Source organism: Solanum tuberosum, unplaced genomic scaffold (assembly GCF_000226075.1).
Source record: "Solanum tuberosum cultivar DM 1-3 516 R44 unplaced genomic scaffold, SolTub_3.0 scf00504, whole genome shotgun sequence".
NCBI classification, from domain to species: domain Eukaryota; kingdom Viridiplantae; phylum Streptophyta; class Magnoliopsida; order Solanales; family Solanaceae; genus Solanum; species Solanum tuberosum.
In genome coordinates this window covers 212,827-235,515 of record NW_006239420.1, presented here as the reverse complement: position 1 = coordinate 235,515, position 22,689 = coordinate 212,827, and the positions used below count along the sequence as shown (strand labels likewise).

General features: G+C 33.6%; 3 protein-coding genes across 4 annotated transcripts; 1 reads left to right on the top strand and 2 right to left on the bottom strand.

Moving 5' to 3' along the window:
- Positions 1-606: 606 nt before the first annotated feature.
- On the bottom strand, positions 607-3,438 carry LOC102587469 (60S ribosomal protein L23). Its single transcript, XM_006364499.2, has 4 exons — positions 3,341-3,438; positions 1,614-1,898; positions 986-1,027; positions 607-808 (listed from the first exon to the last, which is right to left on the bottom strand). Exons 1-4 carry the CDS (start codon positions 3,351-3,353, stop codon positions 726-728), a joined length of 423 nt encoding a protein of 140 aa, XP_006364561.1. The 5' UTR covers positions 3,354-3,438; the 3' UTR covers positions 607-725.
- A 919-nt stretch (positions 3,439-4,357) lies between these two features.
- LOC102586913 (protein FLUORESCENT IN BLUE LIGHT, chloroplastic-like) lies at positions 4,358-14,952 on the top strand. Of its 2 annotated transcripts, none has more exons than XM_006364498.2 (4): positions 4,358-4,630; positions 9,216-9,378; positions 12,913-13,233; positions 14,499-14,952. In XM_006364498.2, exons 1-4 carry the CDS (start codon positions 4,439-4,441, stop codon positions 14,699-14,701), a joined length of 879 nt encoding a protein of 292 aa, XP_006364560.1. In that variant the 5' UTR covers positions 4,358-4,438; the 3' UTR covers positions 14,702-14,952. The 2 variants fall into 2 exon arrangements, with proteins under 2 accessions (XP_006364560.1, XP_006364559.1); XM_006364497.2 differs by having other exon boundaries at positions 4,359-4,630; positions 9,204-9,378; positions 14,499-14,951.
- A 1,136-nt stretch (positions 14,953-16,088) lies between these two features.
- On the bottom strand, positions 16,089-19,844 carry LOC102586575 (uncharacterized). The gene is made up of 5 exons (XM_006364496.2): positions 19,273-19,844; positions 17,760-18,572; positions 17,084-17,344; positions 16,888-16,998; positions 16,089-16,772 (listed from the first exon to the last, which is right to left on the bottom strand). Exons 1-5 carry the CDS (start codon positions 19,600-19,602, stop codon positions 16,317-16,319), a joined length of 1,971 nt encoding a protein of 656 aa, XP_006364558.1. The 5' UTR covers positions 19,603-19,844; the 3' UTR covers positions 16,089-16,316.
- Positions 19,845-22,689: the final 2,845 nt, after the last annotated feature.

Genomic DNA, 22,689 nt, shown 5'->3' with positions numbered 1-22,689 from the left:
ACATTTTATTGCCAAAAAAAATAAAAAATTAACCGGAAACATCTATTGTAAAAGGAATATGAAGATATGCCATTTATTATTTTGATAACTTGTTTATGAACTATGACTTGCTCATTAGATAAGATTGTATAAGAATTAAAAAAAAATTTGTTTTTTTTGTTTTGTAACTTAGAAAATCCAAAGAATATGTCCAAACTATAACTTCAACTTCCAATCAACCTGGTTTCAAATCAGGTTTAGTCAAGGCCTTTAATTTGCATCTGTTGTTTGATCAAATATATGACAAATATTTTCATATAAATTTATTATCTTTCATCTTAACATCTAATTACAAGTAATTGTAAATGGTAAAGCTTAGATAAATATTCTGAAGATAATAATTCCCCTTCATTATTGAAAAAAAGGGGGGAAATGTACCCTCCATTACATTTTGGTCCAAAAAGTGAGCCGAAATTTGAAAATTTATACATTATGAATTCTAATTTTTGAAAGTTACTATGTATTAATGGTTCATACATATTTGATTAATTTTTAAGAGGACTGCAGAATTTAAACTACGATAACTCATAGCAACATAAATCGAATGCGCACGCGCCGGCACAAACAAAACTGAAACAATGCAAAATTCTCATAGCCAGTTGCAGTAATAGTTCTTACCCAAGACAAATCCCTCAAATATCCAAAAAGTGAAAATGGAACACTATCAGAAAAACACAAATTTAGAACTACACGATAGCGTTGGCAGCGCTTGCAATTCTGGGCCACAGATCAGCACACTCTTTTCCGATAGGACCAGTAATAGCAGAACCTACATAACAGAAAAGAATGCACATGGTAAGAAATACATTGACCAGTATGAAAAGTGCGGATTGACATTCTGATAGGAAAAAACAAGGAACAGTAACTGCAAAATTTGCTGATAATCGAACTACAAGAGATAGTAACATAAAAAGCAATGAACTCTACTCAATGTAAAATAACATACCCTTCATTTCACCCTTGGGATTCACAATTACACCAGCATTATCTGTAGAAACAAAGAGAAGCATCAGATGACTGGTTTTCATATACTGTGCAGATACCACTTACAGCTGTTCCAACACACAGATTAATTCAGTGACTAGATACAAATAATTGTGGACGAAACCAGAATGCAAGCAAGACAGCGGTAGCAAGGAACGAAGATTTACCATTTTTTGCTTTGCCACAAAGAACCACTTGCATATAATGTTTCGCAAGTCATTCAAGAGAACAACTTAAGCAACAAGAAACCAAAACTTTTTTATAGATTTCATATTACAATCAATTAGCTATCCCTCAACTTCATGACTTTATTATATCATGAAACACTATCGATGTTCATTCAAATAAAACATTAAATAATTTTTGCTTCAAAGAAAATGTGTTCTTAAAACTACAGCTATCACTACACAGACAAACAGGTCACTAAATAGTAGAACTTCTAAGAAGAACTAGACCAAATGAAAGACAAACTAAAAGTAGTGATTTTCAAGGGGGTAAAAAACAAGGTTAAAGAGAGCAACTGGCAAACTCATAATGTGAAAACCAAAGCAATTTCACAACAAAAGCAACCAAGGGTTATCTAGATATACCTTCAAAGTACATGAAAACACCATCCTTTCGGCGCCATGGCTTGCGCTGACGAACAATGACAGCAGGCATAACCTTCTTCCTCAGATCAGGCTTACCCTTCTTGACAGTGGCCATGACCATGTCACCCACACAAGCTGAAGGCAACCTGTTAAGCCTTCCCTTGATACCCTTCACTGAAATGATGTAAAGGTTCTTTGCACCAGTGTTATCGGCACAGTTAACTGTGGCTGCCACTGGCAAACCCAGCGACATCCTGAACTTGTTCCCAGCGGAACCTCCGCGTCCTTAAATAACAGTTTAAAATAGTCAATTAGTCAATCAATCAGCTACATTTTAAATTCAAAACAGTGAGGTTCAACGATATGAAATGTCCATACAAGTTGATACTCCTATTAGGCTCATTTTATTCTTATACCGGTAAAAATAAATAAGATTATATTAATTAAAAGTTCCCTAAACAGCTAAACCTCACATTTATGCCTCTCATCAAATGTAACATTTTCAAAAATTTCAAAAAATACATGAGATCAAACAACAAGAGAACAAATGGAATTTCCATAGAACAAGCAGAAAATTGAATTGTACATGTGTTAAAATAACTAATTAAATCAATCATGTTTCAATCTGAAACTAGTTCGAGGACAAGTAAATGAAACATATTTACACTTTCCACTCTATTAGGCACATTTCAGTATAAAACAGTCAACTAAGAGCCCGTTTGGATTGGCTTAAAAAAACTAACTTTTAAGTCAAAAATAAAAAGTCAAACTGAAATGACTTTTAAGTCAAAAATAAAAAGTAGGGGGACCTACTTTTGGTTTCAGACTTATTTCAAGTCATTTTTTACCTTGCCAAACACTTCACAACTTATTTTAAGTCATTTTTGACTTATTTTAAGTTATTTTTTATATTTGCCAAACACTCTCAGAAGTCAAAAAACGACTTAAAAGTAGGTTTGACCAACTTTTATGCCAATCCAAACACCCTCTAAGTCACAATACTAAACTAGCCAGGACTCAGGATTAACTACCTCAAACATTTGTACATTTTAACTACACAGGCTACTCATTTCATTCTAATTACAATAAATAGCTTCCACCGGCAAACCCAACGACATCCTGAACTTATTCCCGATGGAACTTTTGCGTACTTAAATTACAGTTTCAAACCTAATTAACCAATCAATCAAGTTTCAGTCTCAAACTAATTGAGGCCAACTATATGAAACATTTTTACATCTTCCACTCTATTAAGCTCATTTCGGTATAATACATTAAACTAAGTCACACTCCTAAACAACCTTGTGATTAACTACGTGAAAACTTTGTACCGGTTCCACTATATTAGACTTCTCATTTCATTCTAATAACCATAACCAATGTGCCTTCTAAAGGTATGTTAACAGTTGTATGACTTAAAAAATTCTCTAAATCTCATACTTAAGTTACATTTAATTGAAAAATACATGAGACCAAACTACTCATCTTGTTTCAGTATACTATGGTTAACAAATCAAGCAAGAAATCAACTAATATACATCCAAACTACATGAAACATTAGAATATGTTTAATTGAAGGTATATTATGAATTATATGACTTAAATAACTTGGTTTATCAGGTAATAATGAGTTATATGACATGAAAGTTCTCTAAAATCTCAAATTTTGAAATAAATATATGGAATTGAGATCAGACAATGAAAATACGATTGAAATCGAATTGTACCTCGCTTCGACATTGTTGCTCTTCTCTCTACCTGATAATGATGGAAGAGGAGGCGTTAGGGTTTTATTATATGGAGTTTAGGGTTTTGCTGAAGAGTAGTGGGCTGCTGGTCCAGTTTCAGTATTGGGCTTGCTAGGCCCATTGATAGATTTAAGGCCTGTTGTTGCCTGGCCCATTGAACTTTTGATTCTCGTTAGAAAAAAAATACTCGAGTTTAATAAGTTTTGATTTTTGATCTTAAAAGTTTTTACATTTAAGTAAAGGCCAAAAATTCAAGATCACCCCTCATCACTAAGGTATGAATGATAGGGTAAGTAGTCTTAGGACGACAACGATAATATCTCCAACCAAATGTAGAATAAAATAGTCCCTGCATTTTGTTTTTGAAATTATTATACCTTATATATCACACCAAATGACTTTTATACTGTCCAATTCAACACCTCCACTTCTAATAATTTATTTCGTACTGTACTTTTCTTTTTTAATAAATAATGCATTTTTTTCATATTAATAATGTTTGACATTATGTGTAAGAATATAAAAAGATAATTTCATAGATCTCTCTTCAGATTTCGTTCTATAACATTTACCTCCCTTGTGAATTGTGATTTATGATATTATGTCTACCTTCCTTCAGCAAGTCATCCCATGATTAATTATCGCGGGATAAGTACCATTTATATGAGATAACTTATCATATCACTAATGTATTAATAATGAGATAAATAGTCTCACGACTACCTAATATCTCGAACCAAATGTAGGATAAAATAATCATGCATATTATTTGTGGAATTATCATACCTTATACCTCACACCAAACAACTATGATGATATCAAGGAATTCAACACCTCCACTTCTAATAATTTTATTTCGTACCCTAATTTTCTTTTTTAAATAAATAATGCATTTATTTTTTCATACATTATTTATTAATATAAAATAATATTCAATAAAATTCCAAATTACATGCTTCAAACCCCAAAGCTTATTTTGTACAGGAAAAAAAAAAGAAAAAAAGAAGAATGTTATCTTGAATTCTTCAAGATAAACAAAAAAAAATCATACAAACTGAAGCAAAGTAAAGAAGAAAAATGGCAATAATGACGAAGCAAGGGCTTCTTCTATGGAGTCCTTGCCCTCATTCTCTCTCACCCAAAATTCAATCTTTCAAACAACCCATTTTTCAGCTCACCAACAAATGGAAAAAAGAAGGAGAAGCTATGTTAAAGAACTTTGTTATCCAGGAAAAATCCAAAAAGAAAGGCATTGCCATTGATTTTAAGGTAAAATTTAATTTTTTTGGCTTCTGGGTTTTGCTTATTTCTAGTTTATGCTTATTGGGTATGCTGCAAAATTGCTTCTTTTTTTACTTTCGTAGGAGAGCAATGTCATGAGCTCATGATCATGGCTTTTTCTATGTTTCCTGCACTTAGAGATGGAGTCAGTATTTTAAGCTCCCGTTTGGCTATAGATTATGAAGTTGAAACTTGAAAAATTGAGTTTTTGAAAGTTGTTGTTTGTAGAGTAGGCTTAGCTTAATGGGTAAAGTTGTTGTGATGTGACCAAGAGGTCATGGGTTTAAGCCGTGGAAATAGCATGTAGTAGAAATGCAGGGAAAGATGTGTACAACAGACCTTTGTGGTAAGGTTCTTTTTTGGAACTTGCTTATAGGTGAGTTTTAGTGCACTAGGCTGCCCTTTAAATTTGTGTTTGGACATGTATTTTACTTGGAAGTCCCAAAAATCTAAAAACTAATTTGAGTCGGTTTTTGGGAACTTGAAAATATTTGAAGATAAAACCTGCTCAAATTTCATGGGTCAACAGATATTTGAAGATGAATTTTCAAAAGCTACTCTTAAAATCTATGGTCAAGCGCTAGCTTAGTTTATGGGTTTTGATCACAATGGGTTCTCGATAGATTATTTATACATATAAAACAAGTTTTTAATTCAAATACATGGTTTGAGCCTAAGTTACTGTGTTCTGTCAAACCCGGAACTACAATGCTGGCTCCGCCCCTGCTTGCACTGTTTCTTGATGACAATTTGAGAAGCTGTCAGTTTAGTCCTATTTTATGTAATGCTATTTGACTGAACACATAGTTTTAGGATGTTAATTTGACTTATTAAGTTATTATATTAGTAACAGTTAACTAGTGTAGTAAAAGTATACAACTACATAAAACAGTTCATAAAAAAAAGGTAGCCTGGGTGCACTAATGTGTGGGGTCTGGAAAAGAGTCGGATCACCATTGTCTATTTTATACAAAATTATCCAATATTTTTGCAAGAGATTGTTTCCACAACTCGAACATGACCTCCTTGTCACATGGCAACAACATGTAACAATCCATAATAAATGAAATTAGCAACCTGAAATATAAAGCAAGCAACCTGCTGCAATGGGTGAAATTACACTGATAGTGTGAAGATTCTTTGCGCCGTCTGCCTACACAAGTTAAATCCTAGTAGTAATAGTGAAAAAAATGTTAAAATGAAGTTGAAAAGTTAATCTCAAAGTTTAAACTTTGAATTGTTTTATTAGTTTAACAAGTTTGAATTCTTAAAAGTTGTGGAAGTTATACAGAAATGGAATAGTGCTATATATTTTAGATATCCAAAGTATAAAGAGTGACGTATAAATTGGGACAGAGAAGATAGTGCTTTATTCAAGTGGCATTCCTGTAAACAGAAGCTGTTTATATTTGATCGAAGTGATGTTCTTTCAACATTTACGTAACAGGAAAAAGTGAAGAACTAGCTTCATTTGTAGTGTACTCCAGAAATTCTGAACTTTCATCTGATCTGTTTTATATGTTAAAAAGCAGGCCTTGACTACACCTGTGAAAAGAAAAGAAAGGGGCTTGACTAGAAATAATGTTCAACGGGTAATAAAATGGATGAGTATTGTTGTCACCACAGTAATTTTAGAAGAAATATTAGACTTTGTGTTAGGTTAGTGTATGTTTCTCTATGTTTGGAATTGAACTTTCATCTGATCCCAAGTTTATCACTGATGGTGTAATTTTTTTTGTCCACTGTCAGTGGATATAAGTTAATCTCTTTAAAATTTAACATGTAATTAATACAACTGTGTCTCATGCATGCACATATATGTTACTAGAGAAAACAATTCTCCGAAACTTAAGAAAATGAAATATTTGTTGCAACTTCTTTTCGATCATTGGTAATGAGACCCTTTAGCCAGTTGGCTAAAACTTTAGATGGAAAAATATTTTGGTACGTCGTGTTATGAGTCAATTCTCTAAATGGTCACTCAAGTTTATGGAATTGCCTTGGAATATCATTTATGTTTCATTTAGGACCAAAATATCACTCAACTATCACTATTTTCCTCCAAATATACTTACCACTTCAAAATTTCCACTCTCTCCTAGTTGGCATGCCATGCCATTGAAGTTTTTTTTTTTTTTTTTAATAATAGACTTATTTAATTCATCAAACTCAATTAACTAAAATAATGATCTTACTGTTTTTTAATTTTATATATATATTAGTTTATTTAGAAGAAATTTTCATACTTAAAAATCTTTTATCATAATTAACTTTTTATTTTTTTATGCTATGAAGAATAGTTTTTTTTTAAAACTTACTATAATGTCATCAATTTTGAATACTTATAAACACATATATTCAAAAAATATTGATACATAAATCACTGGTCAAAATTAAATTAAAAACAAAAGTTAAATAATAAATTTCTCCTTTTTACCAACTATTTTGTCAACCTTACAAATTTATTTGAGTACTTTTATGAAAAAAATTACTTGAAATTTTCAAATAATTTACTTAGAGATTTCAAAAATTCTCAGGTAACAGTTGCACACAAAAAAAATTCATTGAATTTTGTTTGGTAGAAAAATATGAAGGAATTAGATATTTTAAAAGTATTTTTTTATAATCTTCATAAATTCTCACGTAATTTATATATTTATTTTGTAGAGGCATAAGTTTAATGAATTAAATAGGTCTATTATTCTTTTTTTTAAAATGATGATTTAATGACATGACATATCAACTAGAATGGAAGGAGACTTTTGAGGTATTAGTATATTTTTTTTGGGGGAAATAAATTAGTAATAATATTAGTCACTTTCTATTTTATTATTTTTTAAATATTGTAAGCATGAATTTCAAAGTACACAATTAATTCTATTGTAATAGTTAATTGACATTTAATATTATTGATTCATTATACAATTTATGATTAATTGATGTAAGTTAACATTCATGAGTGATTTGTATACCAATATTTTTTTTTTTGAATATATGTGTTTATAAGTATTCAAAATTGATGACAGTATAGTATATTTTAAAACCCTATTTTTTCATAGCATAAAAAAATAAAAAAAATTAATTATGATAAAAGATTCTTTAGTATGAAATTTTCTTCTTAATAAACAAATATATATATATATTTTAAAAATAATAAGATTATTATTTTAGTTAAATGAGTTTGATGAATTGAATAAGTCTATTATTTTAAAAAAGACTTTAATAATATGGCATGCCAACTAGGAGAGAGTAAAGTTTTTAAAGTTTTAAGTATATTTGGAGGAAATTAGTGATAGTTGGGTGATATTTTGGTCCTAAGTGAAACATGAATGATATTTCAAGGCAATTCCCCAAACTTGGGTGACCATTTAGGGAATTGACTCTGTTTAAGGTCTAGCCTTGGTGGACAAAATTACCTGGTACCTGTTGTTATTGGGAGGTGACAGGCATCTCGTGGAAATAGTCGTGGTGCGCATAAGCTGGCCCGGACACCACGGTGGTAAAAAAGAAATAGATTCTATTGATTTACTAGTTGAAGAGTAGCACTGATCTCCACTGCTATAAAGCTATGATGTAAAAGATTGTTATTTCGTAAGTTTATATCCGGTATTATATGACACTGGCTTATTCCCACTGTGTTCTAAATCATTACATAAGCTGTGAAAATTGAAATTTTCTGTTGCCTGCTCTGCACCAATGTACTTATGATGTTTGGAAAGATAAAGACTCAATTAATCTAGTTTCCAGAAATGCTTCATAGGAAGAATCATATAATAATCTGGTTTCTGGAAAATGTAAATGTCTGATCCAAATTCATTCAGATTTTCAATCCGGTAACTACGGCTAAAGTGTTACTTGTTGATCAGACTTCCTGGCTAGTATTTTTGGTGTTTGGACAGAAAGAAACCACAGGTGTTCTGATGGTGTATCAACTGTAGCACATTCAATTAAGGTTAAATGCCAATTCAGTTGGCACAACTTATCCTTTGTAAATTCCCATGACAATCTTTTGGACTTTGTTAGCTCACTATCTTTAGTATAGTTTTTTTGTTGTACTGGAGCTGACAATTATTAGTATACCCTTCCCTAGTAGTCTAGTCTTTCACATGTAATTTTTTGTCTGCCGAGTATTGTTACTATCCACTATCTCTTGTATTCGATTATCTCACTTTTTTGGTGTAGCGTTACTGTTCCCTTTTTTTGAATGTTTTGTCATGCTTTCTATAGTATTTTGCCATGATCCCTTCACTTCAGTTTTCTTTTTTTTTCTTTTTGATGTGCTTTCCTTGAGTCTAGAGTCTATCGGAAATAACCTCTCTTCCTCCCAAGGTACGGATAAGGTCTGCGTACACTCTACCCTCCCTAGACCCCTCTTTGTGGGATTACACTGGGTATGTTGTTATTGTTGGAGCTGACAATTACTCTAACATGCTTAATATGCTTTTGTATTTTTGCGTCTTCTGCATGCCAGTAATGAAATTATTTACTTTATAAAAAAGAAAAGAAAAAAAAAAAGACCCTGGCTCCTTTTCATGTTGAACTTCAATTATGTGTATGGCAGGATATATTGCAGTTTAGGAACTCTGCAGCGACAATCATCGTGGCTAATGCATTGATGATGACTTCACCCTTAGATGCCTTGGCTGAAACATGTGAAGTTGATAATTCTCCCTTCAACATGCTCTTCAACATGCCCATACTGCTGCTTGTTGCGCTTATTGGGGCAACTGTTGGTGGTAAGGTGCTTAAATTATGTGTAGTGCCCTTGAGCCCATCATTTTTCCTTTTTGGCCTGTCAACTTTGAATAGAGACATCATTGTGCATGCTGTTGGGGATTGCCGTAACTCTTTTAGTCATAGACCCAGAAATTTGTAAAGTATGAATGAATATAAACATTATTATACATAAGAGGATTAGAGTTGTCAAAATGGGCTGGCCCAACCCAACCCAATCCAACCCTAACGGGCTAGAGAGTTAAATGGGTTGGGACGGGCTGGCCCTTTTAATTAAAGAGCCAATAAAATAGCAGCCCAACCCAGCCCTAAGCGGGCCACGGGTTGGGACGGGTTGGCCCTTCAATAAAAAACGGACAACTTCTCCTCTTAGAAAGGATACGAATGTCGATGTCCGATGGACACGACATCAATACATACATAAATTCATTCATGAATTACACATACTTCAGTGAATATTTACAAAACAAATACATAATAGCCAAGATACAACATTCATAAGATTCATCCGAGCAAAAAAACATTACATTATCATTATTTTCATAAACAAGACAATAAAGGAGTAGTGAAAATCATTAGGCATAAAAACAAAAGTAAAGGAGGTCAAAGATTCATAGTTATAATGGAGCAATGAACTTGGGCTAATAAGAAAATTTAGTGGGCTAATGACCCTAAAAATGTAAAAGATATGTAAAAAATATAGTCTTGATTTTATATTGATATTTTAAAAATATTATTGATAAAATCTTTACAAATAAAACACTACTAAAAAATATATATAAAAAATATTTAAAAATTAATAGCAATGGGCTGGCCTCTGAGGCTTGCGGGTTGGCCCTACGAGGCTACGGGCCAAACGAGGCTGGGCTAAAAAGCCTCGTTCCTAAAATGGGCCAAAAAAATTAAGCCCAACCCCACTTAATTCAAGGATTGGGTTGGGCAGGCCTCGCGGGCCAAGCCCATTTTGACGGCTCTAAAGAGGATGTACATAAAAAATGATTTTCTTGAGCCGAGGGTTTATCAGAAACAACCTCTTTATACCCTACCCTCCCTAGACCCCATGTTGTTGTATACATGAGAGCATGTTACATATGATGTACAAACTACTCTGTTCCAGAAAGGCATTTGCAAGATTGCTTAGGGATTCAAAATTCAATCTTAAGAAGTTAAAAGTTTTTCTTATCCAGCATGATACATTTTGGATATCTGCTTAGAACCGCAGAGTTCACCCGGCCACTTCATTCATCAGTTCACTGCCAAAACACTTGATGAACTTCCTATTACAAGTTGTGTTAATGAGATTTACGACCATGGTCAAAATTTTCTGTATCTGTTCATGGCAATGGCCTCCAACGGTAAAAGGTTGATGCCATTATGCAGAAGCTCGTGCCTCTTCAGGTGCTCATTTAAAAATAAAAGTGGAATGCGCCTACGGGATGAAACTTTGAGTAGCTAACAGAACAGACAATTGCATAGGTGCTATAGTTGTGCTTTTTGTAAAAAAATACTTCTGTTTAATTTTGACAGGAAGTATAAAAAAATTTGTCCGTTGCAATCGCCAATCATCAAGATCTTCAGCTTATTCTGCAAATAGCCAAATACTAGCATCATATATCAACCAAAACATACCCACTATAATTCCATAGGTGGGTTTCGGAAGGATAGAGTGTACACATACCTTACCCTCTACCTTGTGAGGGTAGGAAGGCTGTTTCCAATAGACCCTCAACTCAAGGAGAGATGAAAAGGAAGCAGTAACAAGATAATAAGCTAAACAGAGTGAAAGAAACAATCAGGTAGTACTAGAGGTCTAAGAATAAGCAAACTTAAAAAATATACTAATACCATGATACGAAAAAACAAAATAAGCTCAGCCTACTAAATAAGCTAAAGATGTGTCATGTCCCAACTAATTGCCTCTTCCCATGACTTCAATGAGATCCCTTTATGTATCCTTTCCCCAGCAATTGATCTTATCTAGTCTCACTTCACCATTCTCTTTTTCTCCGCTTATAAATATCATATTGGTACCAGCGTCATCTCCATCATCTCCTTGTGACCCATACATTAACAATGCACTTATCTATTCCTTTTCTGTCAATCATCCACACTCGATCACATCATTATACAAAAATGGGTAAAGCAAGCTAGCAGTTGTGCATTCCCGATTACAATGTTGCATCTTTAATATTATAATTGAAAAGGTTAAAAGACTTTTAGATGAGTGACCAGAACTCACCCATGGAGGATTTTCCAGATTTATTCTCTTTCTGTGACAACCCTGAAGCATCTATTGCTGAGACTTGGACTCACCAAGGATGGAATATCATCTTTAGGAGGCTTCTAAATGACTGGGAGGTTGAGAGAGTGGCCAGCTTATTGCAAAGATTGGATGGTTTCTCTGGTTTAAATACCAGCCTGATACAATCAGAAGGAGGCATGATATGGATGAAAAATTTTCAGCTGGAAGATTGTACAGAAGAAACCTGTCCTCACAACCTGGGAGCATCTCTGGACCTTGGAAACAAGTATGAAATTTAATATCCCTACCAAGATCAAGTGTTTCACATGGCTGGTATGCAGAAGAGCATGCCTGACTCAGGAAAAACTGAAAAAGAGAGGTTTTCAGATTGTCTCTAGGTGTTTCTTTTGCAATGAAAAGGAAGAAACAAAGTAGTCATCTGTTTCTTCATTGTAGAGTGACTGCTCAGGTTTGGCATATGTTTCTCAATCTTATTCAAGAACCATGGATGATGCCTGAGCATACTGCAGATCTTCTGAGCTGTTGGATGAGGAGAGGTGGGAGTAAAAAGCAGAAATGGAGTCTAGTTTCTTCTTGCATATGGCGGTCAGTTTGGAAGGAAAGAAATAATAGTTGTTTTGAGAATATTATAATCCAATGCAGAAAGTAATAGAAAACTGCATTAATACTTTATATTTTTGGTGTGAAGAAGAGGGTATAGATGGGGTAGAACAGCTAGTAGATTTGCTAGGCTCTCTGTAATTATGATTACTTGCCGTGCAATTTCTTGATGGTTGCCAGCATACCCTCATTGCTGAGGAATACAACTTTATCCTTCTCAAAAAAAAAAAAGACTTCTAGATGAGTGCAATTACAATAGTCAATGGTACCATATACTGAACAGCAAGTTGAAGGACATAACAGTGCGATTTACCACAGAAAATTGAGTTTATTCTGCTGTTTTTCCTGGAGATGAATAGGCATATCCTTTGGTATTAGAAACTTATACTCAAGTCTCGTAAAAATGAAACTAGAATTTGGTAGATGAACTTGTAGATGGGTATCAGTGACTTTCTGTCCATGACAATAGACTTTTCAGAGTATTTTCTGTGAGGGTTTCTTTGTAGTTCCAATGTTATTTCTCTGTCATTTGGTTCATGAAGTGTCAAAAATCATGAGTGGGCTGACATCTTGTCTTTGCCAGAGCATGGTTTTCCTTGTTCCTATTTTGTGATTCCTTGGTTTTAGATTGTTGTCTGTGTATTCTACATATTTACTACATTTGTATTTGCAGGACTAGTTGCGCGTCAGCGAAAAGCAGAATTGCAGCGGTTGAATGAACAGCTCCGCCAGATCAATGCTGCTCTACGAAGGCAAGCCAAGATTGAGTCTTATGCACCTAACTTAAGTTACGCTCCTGCTGGTGGCAGAGTTGCAGAAACTGAAGTAATTGTTGATCCAAGAAAGGAGGAATTAATATCTCACTTGAAAAATGGGAAGAAATTTCTTAGAAACCAAGCGCCAGATAAGGCGCAATTGGAGTTTAAAGCTGCTCTCGACCTTGCACAAAATTTAAAAGAACCTTTAAGGGAAAAGAAAGCAGCTCGGGGCTTAGGTATGTCCATCTTCTTATTCTTTTTTAAGCCTTCTATTTCTTCGTTGCACTTGGCCATGGAGAGGAAGGTCTAGAAATCGATTACAACAACAACGTGCCCTTATCTTTGTGGGGGTAGAGAGAGAGACTGTTTCCAATAGACCCTCAGCTCGAAAGAAGTGTAATCAAAGCAAGGCAAAAAAGAAAATTACGACAACAAATAGCAATAATAAGCAAAGCAAGTTAGGTAACATATAGTAGTAAAATAGGATAAGATACTACTAGAAATCAATTGCTGCATAGTGCATTAGTATATTTGTAAGTTTCAGTGTGTCAGCATTTATTCGAATTAGCCGTGCAGCCATTTCTCTTCATTGCTCTCACTAGGACTTACTCCCTCCGTTCACTTTTACTTGTCCACTTTAGCATATCGAGAGAAAAAACAATTTTTGTCCTGTTTTACCCTTAACTTAACTACTCATTCTGCAAATCATTTCCCAAGACCTATTGAAATGCGTATAATCATGGATATTATGGTAAAATATGCACTTCATTTATTGTTTCTTATAGGGGATGCAAAGTCCATTGTGGACAAGTAAAAGTGAACAAACAGAGTAGTAGAAATGATTAAATATAGTTCGAAGTACAATCAATTTAAAGGTACGAGCTCTTCACCTGCAAATGCTTTGTTCATCTGTGATATTGTCACTATTTGGTTCGTGTTGATAGTACATGTTGTCAGATAGTTTGTACACCTCCGACTCAATTTATGTGACACTTTTTCCGTTTTAGTTAGTACCAAAAAGAATGACATCTTTTGATATCCAGTAACAATTAACTTCAGCTTCCCATTTTAATGTTAATGAAATAATTTATCACCACAGAAATTATTAGTGGCTTATCTTAGACCACAAGTTTCAAAAGTCTTCTTTTTCTTCTTAAACTACGTGCCCAGTTAAACACCTTCATATAAATTGGGGCGAGGGAGTAATATATATGAAGTAGAATTATCCCACATCAGAAGACTATATATATTAAGAGACTTGGAGACCACATCCACAATGCTGTTCATTCCCTTATGTAACACATTGATATGCTATACTTGAGTTGAGGGTATTTCAGAAACGACCTCTCTACTTTCACAAGGTAGGGGTAAGGTCTGCGTACACTCTGACATCACCCTCCCTAGTCCCTAGACCACACTTGTGGGATTACATTGGGAATGTTGTTGTTTCTCTTGTGTAATACGATATACGAGTGTCAAAATTTTATGTTGGATTTTCCAGGGGCATCTTTACAACGGCAGGGCAAGTACCGGGAAGCTATTAAGTACCACTCGCTGGTTCTTGAATTATCGGCAAGACATGGAGAAGATTCAGGTAGCACAGAAGCTTATGGAGCAATAGCTGATTGTTACACTGAGCTTGGAGATTTGGAACAAGCTGCAAAATACTATGACCAATATATTGCAAGATTAGAAACTGATTAAGCTACTAGCATGAGGATTTTTTTTGTACCTATAAGTTATCTATTATGACTGTCAATCTTAGAGGAGACCATTCGAATGGTTGAATTGATGACTTCGTTTCGATCTCTTTGACTGAACATAAAATAAAATATTTTGTTTATTTTCATGCATTCAAAGTAGAATGCTTAGAGCCTGAGGCTACTCACTGTTTCTGAGGAATTTCTTTTTTGTTGTATAAACCATACTTTATTAATTTGTCCTTCCATTCTTACATTTGATCGTAATTCGTAAACTATGACTACTTTAGACTCTGCAATTATTCCTCGAGTAATCACTCCAGGTTCTGACAAGGCTAATGCATATAAGTAAAGGAGATGAACTTTATTAATTTTCTTACGTAATGGGTGCTTGAGAACACGTGCAAAAGTTTAAAAAAAAATTTAAGTCGGAAGTGTATAGAAACACTGCATTATCTGTTTAGGTACTCGGTTGGAATATATCATAGTTTTGAGCGTTCAAATAAAATTTAATGATAAATTTAGGATGCGCCAATTGATTTCACCTGAATAGAATTGTCTAACAAATAAAGTTGTGAGAGAATAATTAGAAGAAAAAAAAAAGACAAGCATGACAATTTCACTATAAGCATGTGGCTCAGCGCCCCGTCTTGCTTTTTTTGTTCATGCTTCAGATGATTTGGCTAATTCTATATACATCTATCTAAGTTTATGTTATTATATCTAAAAGTGTAAGGGTGAAACTCTATTTGGTGTCTATTCAAAGGTAACCGAATAGGTTGACTTTGAAAAGGCAACTAATGAACAGTTGAAGAATGAAAAAAACGTCCGCTCAAGGGATAAAAGGTTTACAAAGGAACCTGATCTAAGAGCGGTTTTCGATACAAAAACTACTCATTCTGTGGATTCGAGATAGAACTCCAATCCTTCCCTTCATAGGTTTGAGTTGTTGATTACACGGCACCGGAAAGCAACAATTCCTTCATTATTGATCTTATAAATGAGTGAAAAATGGTTTGTTCTATCGCTTGATATCATTGTTGTTGACATAAGAAGGCACATATGAAGGAGAGATATTAAAGAAAACAAAGATTTAATAGCATACCCTGTGTGAAGTATGGAAAGGGTAACAACAACATCATACTCGGTGTAATTTCATAAGTGAAATATGAAAAGGTAGGATGTATGTTGACCTTATCAATACCTTTGAGGGTACAGAAATTGTTTCCGATAAAAAGAAAAACAAAGATTTCTCGGAGCAGAGAATAATAAGAAAAAGCTACAAACTCAACTGGACTTCAATCACAGGTGAATATGATAGCCAAGTCTCCTGTTGGTTTAAACCTGAATACTGGAAGAGCCTTTGTCAAGGAGGGAAATGGTACCTCAACTATTATGTCAAAACCAGATTATCAACACAGGTTCACCAACATAATACACTTTTTCCAACCTTTGTTTTTCCTACGATAAAGCAAAGAACGTTTTTAACGGAGTTTAAGGTAGCATAAATAAAAACACAACAGGAGAAGAGCAAACGCAAAAGTCGTTTGCTCAATGTAAAACTGCTAACTGAACCAGTCTAATTCTTCCCTCTCTATGCTAAACTGAAACAATCATCTTTACTTGCTTTGTTTCTTCATCCCTTCGTCAGCAACCCACTTATCAAACTCAGTCAACAGACTATAATCAGCATTATCAACAACATTGCTCAGCTTCTTGGAAGAACCTTCAACGCCAGTGTCATCTTGGTTCACCTGTGGTGACTCAAGAACTGGTGTGGAATGGCTTGGTTGTGTCAACTGTTCTGGTGTGATGTGATCTGAAACCGCGCAATTATCTGGAGGAATCTGAGACTCAGATACGTCCATCTTTTCAACCTCTTCCACAGGATCTCCAAGTTCCTTCCCATCCTTAACATCACCAATAGCACCTTCTTTCACTTTCTCATTATTGTCCTTGTCACCAATAGAGTCCTTACCAGGCTCTTGCCCTTCACCACCATTGTCTTCACTATTACTAAACTCACTAGAATTGCTGTCGCCATGTCTGTCATGGGGGTCATTTCCTCCATCAAGCTGTTCAAAAAGAAGACAAAAAACATCGTTATTTTCAAGTATATGCCCAAAAAAAAGCATATAATGTAGGTGCAATCCAGTGAACAATAAAAGGATATCCTACTTTTCCCATTACCTCGGAAGCAGTCTTTTCTTTTTGTTTCTTCGACAGAGACTTGATGGCTTTAAAAACATTTGTGAAGGATGCCTTCATGCAGTCATTGAGCGATGCAAACTCCTTGTTGAGCTAGTGAAACATAAAAACAAGGTTAAACGACTGTTTATGTATGAAAATTCAAATGTTAAACTAGAATAGCCCTAAGTATCCATACCATCTGAATCTCACTCTTCAACTCCAACTGTCCGTCAGACAGTCTTTTCAACTCGGTGCTCCAGTCATCATTGTTCAAGGGGGGGTTACGTTTGGTTTTAAGCTGCTTCCTACTTGCTTGAGGAGGTGGATTGCTAGTGTCTTCATCGCTAAGATTAACATCTCCAGATACCACCTCATTAACCCTTTCATTTTCAGTTGATTCAGGTAAGCCAAGTGTTGTTTTCTCAAATTCTGTCGGAGATATATTCCTCAGCTTCAACTACATAAAAACCGTTAACATCAGTAGACAATAAATGTACATCGGTTCATAATTAATAATGTGTAATAAACTTTGGATACACCACAGATATACCCACCTAAAATCGTGTATAACAAAATGTTATACATAATATACTAGAAAAATAACCTAAACAAGAAAACATTAGCACGAGAAGAGACTAAAATGATTTATAATTAACATTGTTTGATAAACTTTGAATACACCATAGATATTCCATTCTTAGCTGGTATATTAATGGTAACTACATGTATAAACATTATCACATACTAGAAATATACCATTAGTACATATTTTTGAACTGAAAAGAAATCCTACATTAGTGAGTGCATGAATGGTATATCAAGTGTATATGTTAATACAATAAAATAAAAAAATGACTGTACTTTCCAATTACCTGATCCTGACTCAGCCTGAAAATTCCATCCAACAACTCCTTAAAACTTGGCTGCTTTGTAACTTTCCAACTAAGTATGCGGGGCACTTTGTCATCAACTCGGAAAGCAATCTTATTATTAACATAAGGGCAGCACTCATAAAACCAACACTGGAATGCCAATGGTAATCCACCAAGCCTGTACATCGAAGGCTTCCCCTGCAACTTCCCCTTCACAGACTTCAGTGTGGCTTTAAAGACAGCTTTCCCCCAAGGATATGTTTCATATGCACCACTGTCAACAAGCTCAAAATCATCCCTTGAGATATGTTTACGACTCACAGTGGAGAACAGAAATGTGTGAATGAAATACAGGACAGCAATCTTGACTGCATCCTCGTCAGATTTCCATCTCTTATTATGGAAGCATTCAATTAAGGATTGCTTAGGCACCCTGGTAAGTTCAGAAAAGTATGTATTCATTAACTGGCCCGTTCCATCGGAATCACAGCATTTATAAGCATCACCAGTACACTTTAACCCGGTGATAATCCCAAACTCAACAAGCCCAAATCGCAGACTGACATTTTTCATTGATATCCATAGCGCATCCTCTTCCTCCTCAACCACCTCCCTCAACAATAGGGAGTGTGCCAACTGATGTTGTACCACTACTGGAGGCAAATCAAGGAAATGTCCGAAACAGGTTTCCCTGAACATCTGAATCTGCTTAGCATCCAACTTCTCATTCAACAACTTAACAGCATCAACATTAGTTTGTGCCCCAACCCTTGGGTGGTAGCGCCTGACCGGTCGAGCACAAAACTCCCCAGGCTACATGACAATGATACAAATATATGTTAATATACAAGAAAGTTGTAAAATCTGTTGTACTGTTCATGTACAATTCAAAAGTACAACAAATAGTACATATAAACGGCTTTGTATCCCCTTTTTACACAGTATAATATGTAGGTTAAAGTAGTACACAGCCACTAAACATGTCTGCGTCTTTAATTTTGACACAAAAACTCATACTTGTTCGTATTGAACACTTCAAGTCTTAACAAATCTGTACCTATTAGACACACATTATACACACAAATATATTATTTATACAGTCCCTATTGTACTGTTGTGTGTGTCGAATTGCTACACATTTGTTAAGATTGAAGTGTTCAATCTTAACAAATGTGTAACAATCCGACACACACATCATAAACACACAACTCAGAAGGATTTGAATACACAAACTTCAATCTGAACAAATGTATACCTATTAGACACACACATCATATACACATATACACGCACAAACAACAACAACAACATACCAGCGTAATCCCACTACAAGGGGGACTAGGGAGGGTAGAGTTTCCGATCGAAGAACAGATACACACATCATATACACAAATATATCATCTATACACGCATCATATACACATATACACACACAAATAAATATACTCATCATATACATCATATGTATACACATGATACACAACAAAAAACAATAAAAAAAACTGAAAAGTACCTCCAAATCCACGACCAAAGCTTTCTCCATCGCTTCATCATCATTCCCCTTTCTCCTTTTGGGTAAAGCAACAACACCCGCATCAGCATTCTTCAACCGCTTCCTCTTTTTCGATTTTTTCACCTGATTTTTCCCATATACCCTCGATTTCTTACTGATAAAATTTAGGGCTTTTTTCAGAGGCTCCCTACGAACAGCACCCGTTTGAGATCGGGTTCTTCTTTCACTGGAAACTTGACCCTTTTTCACCACCGGCGATTTGGATTCCGGCAAATTCAAATTCGGAGAAGAATTCTCCACTTCCATTTCGACTTTTTGAGAAGATTGCATACTCAAAAGAGTCCAAACCGCTGAATTAAACCCTTGACTTGCCACTTTTTCTTCGATTACACAACTCACCCAAAACTTTTTTCGTGCAAATTCTCACAAAAAAAAACTCAAAAGATTGAATTTTTCGCCAATTTTCAGAGCCAATTTGAGAACAACAACATGAAGATTAACAATGGAGGAGGAAAGAGAGGGTTTTTGTAGGAAAACCTGATTTTTGAGGGCTTTTTTTCAGGGATGAAAGTCCAGTAAAAAAATAAAAATAAGATAAAAAAATAAAAAAATTAGCCCACGAAAATATGATTAGTGAATTATTACAATTTACATAATACTGTCCAAACAAATAATTTACATAGCCCAATAAAACTTTAAATCTAAAATAGCTAATATATGTTTATACTGAATTTCGTAAAGTTATTTTCTTTTATCTACTTTCTCGAGCTAGAATTCTTTTAGTTTTCGTTAAAATCTATGTTATATGATTTTTTTGTACATATACTATATTTTACATATTTGTACATTATTTATATATTGCGTATATATATAGTATAAAAAGTACTGTATATATTTTGTATAATCATATATAAATATAGTTATCTAGTGAAATTGATGGTTGATAGGTAAATTTTGTATTTGAAGAAATTCAATTTAGGTTTATCTTTTTTCTTGACCAAGGATAAGAGACAAGTGGATATATAAACTAAAGATTTTTTAGTGATTGTATAATGTACAGAGTTGAGTATATACGATTGGATGTTAATTAGATTTTATTCAGCAATCTAAAAAGAAAAGAAAGATAACGAGTTAAATGTTACTTACAGTCGCATATGAAAAATGAGAAAAGTCATCGTGTAATTCAAAGATCTGAAGACGGAAATTGATTTTTATCAAATTCTTCTTCAAAAAATGTGATATAACAGTTGGTTGCCGGAGTTCCATACTGAAACCGATGTCAAGTGATAGATCCATTCAAGATCTGTTTATTTATGTAACTTCTGTGCGGCGTAGATGAACACAACTTCACGAATTTGAGAATGAAATGAGTTTTGGGGATTTTGAATCTAGATGAGAAGAGGCGATTCAATAGGTGTAATTGGAAAATGAATGAAGGTTGTCGACCGACCATGATGATTTTCAATCAGTATTGTTAGAAAAATTTACAACGGCGACAATTTAGAATAGACAAGAAATGAGGAGAAGGGATTAGGGCTTTGAGACTATCTAAATGGTAATAAGTAATTGAGTCAAACCTAGTAAACTAGATGCTCGAATGAATATGAGTCTTATTTATATTGTTGTAGCTTGGTGGATTGATATTTTACTCTATTCATTATTTAACTTATTTTGATTTATTTAATTCATTTTATTTATAATGTGGAATAATTCGATTAAATAAGTGTTTTTATTGATCCCAAATACTATAATTAAAAAACTATTATTAATTTATTTAATATTAGATAAATTACAAGAAAATAATTATTTTTAAAAAAAAATTGATATGAGTTGGGTGAATTAAGATATTGTTGACGTATAACATCTTGACTTAGAAAGCCGCATAAAATCTTCAGGAAAAAAAAGAGAGAAATTAAAAGTTGAACGTAAAATGTCATATAAATACTTTTTTTTGTCCTATTTTCTAATCATAACTGGGCTTAGTTGGAAAATTCTCCTATCCCTGAAAATCGAAGTTTCCACCGGTTCCTGAACTAGCAACTACAATTTTACTTAGATAGGGCTTTCAACTAGTTTGTATATAAGTATTGCATGAAATACATATAAACATAGGAAAAAGGAAGAATAACAAGTGAATAGGTCAAATCGAATATGGACGGATCATAAATTAGATGAAACTCCCTTCATCCAACAAAAATTATTCACTATACTATTTTAGGATGTCCAATAATAACTGTTAACTTTATGAAATCAATGTATAATTTTACACTTAGTTCCTAATTTACCCCTATTATTTAATTATAATCATTTCTATATTACATTTTTCAAGACGTTATATTTATTATATTCAAAGGCAAACGATGATATAAATATAACATTACTCTTCTATTTATAGTTTATTAAGAAATGTGCAAAGTTAATAATGAACAAATATTATTGGACAAAGGAAGTAACATATAAAATACTTAACCCGCTCATATTTAGTGCAAATAAAAAATGAGTTAGCCAACGAATAATATGGATCGACTGCATCTAAAATAAGGCATGAGTATCTTTTCTTCAATTTGTTTCTTCCTTTTCTTTCTTTCTTTTTTTCATTTCTCTTCGGAGAATCTTAATAGCTTAATTGATTGATTACATGAACTTCTATTTTCTCCCAATTTTAAAAAATAATGCTTCTTAGCTTTTGTTTTTATATAATTTTAGGTACTTTCGTTGAGATTCTTTATGAAAAATAATATTATTTTACATAATTGTGAAAAACATTTTCAAATAAATCTAAGACCTCACAAGTTAGTACTTCTTTTTACTAGATTTGACTAAGAGAATGAAATAAATAAATTTATTTAAATATAAAATATAAAAAATATAGCAAACTAAATCTTAGTTTTTTTATATAAAAAATAAAAAATAAAAATCGACGACTCCTTTATTTATAGAGCAACTTTCACATATACCAAATACAAAAATCATATTTGTATGTTATAGCTATAGTTTGCATAATTGCGCTTCATAGCATCCTTTATGTTTGCTATGATTATTTCGCTATACATATATACAAAACAAACAATTGTATAATCTGTTTCGGTATACATATACAAAAGAATCAATTGTATAATATGTGTTTATATAAAGAGAAAAAGACAAAAGAAAACTGGTCAGGGGAAGATCGTATTTGTATAATCATAAGTGTATAGGACGAAAATATATGCATTTGTATTTGTATATACAATTTTCTCTCGCTTTATACAAACACAAACGCAATGTATACATTTGTGTTTGTATGAAGTGAGAAAGGCGAGTGACAGTGGCAAGCGAGATCTGGGAGAATGGCGAGCGAGATCTGGGAGAGTGGCGAGCGAGATCTGGGAGAGGGGAACGAAAATATATGTATATATACAATTTTATCTCGCTTTA

What these genes read in the sequence shown, in the direction of transcription:
- LOC102586575 (XM_006364496.2), bottom strand. Translation starts at nt 19,602, where the DNA reads ATGCAATCTTCTCAAAAAGTCGAAATGGAAGTGGAGAATTCTTCTCCG. An exon ending in TGAAGAGTGAGATTCAGATG is followed by an intron (nt 16,999 to 17,083) that starts GTATGGATACTT and finishes ATGTTTCACTAG; the next exon opens with CTCAACAAGGAGTTTGCATC. An exon ending in AAGAAAAGACTGCTTCCGAG is followed by an intron (nt 16,773 to 16,887) that starts GTAATGGGAAAA and finishes CTTTTTGAACAG; the next exon opens with CTTGATGGAGGAAATGACCC.
- LOC102587469 (XM_006364499.2), bottom strand. An exon ending in TGTTTTCATGTACTTTGAAG is followed by an intron (nt 1,028 to 1,613) that starts GTATATCTAGAT and finishes TTGTTTCTACAG; the next exon opens with ATAATGCTGGTGTAATTGTG. An exon ending in TCCCAAGGGTGAAATGAAGG is followed by an intron (nt 809 to 985) that starts GTATGTTATTTT and finishes TCTGTTATGTAG; the next exon opens with GTTCTGCTATTACTGGTCCT.
- LOC102586913 (XM_006364497.2), top strand. Translation starts at nt 4,439, where the DNA reads ATGGCAATAATGACGAAGCAAGGGCTTCTTCTATGGAGTCCTTGCCCT. An exon ending in GCATTGCCATTGATTTTAAG is followed by an intron (nt 4,631 to 9,203) that starts GTAAAATTTAAT and finishes TGTGTATGGCAG; the next exon opens with GATATATTGCAGTTTAGGAA. An exon ending in TATTGGGGCAACTGTTGGTG is followed by an intron (nt 9,379 to 12,912) that starts GTAAGGTGCTTA and finishes TTGTATTTGCAG; the next exon opens with GACTAGTTGCGCGTCAGCGA.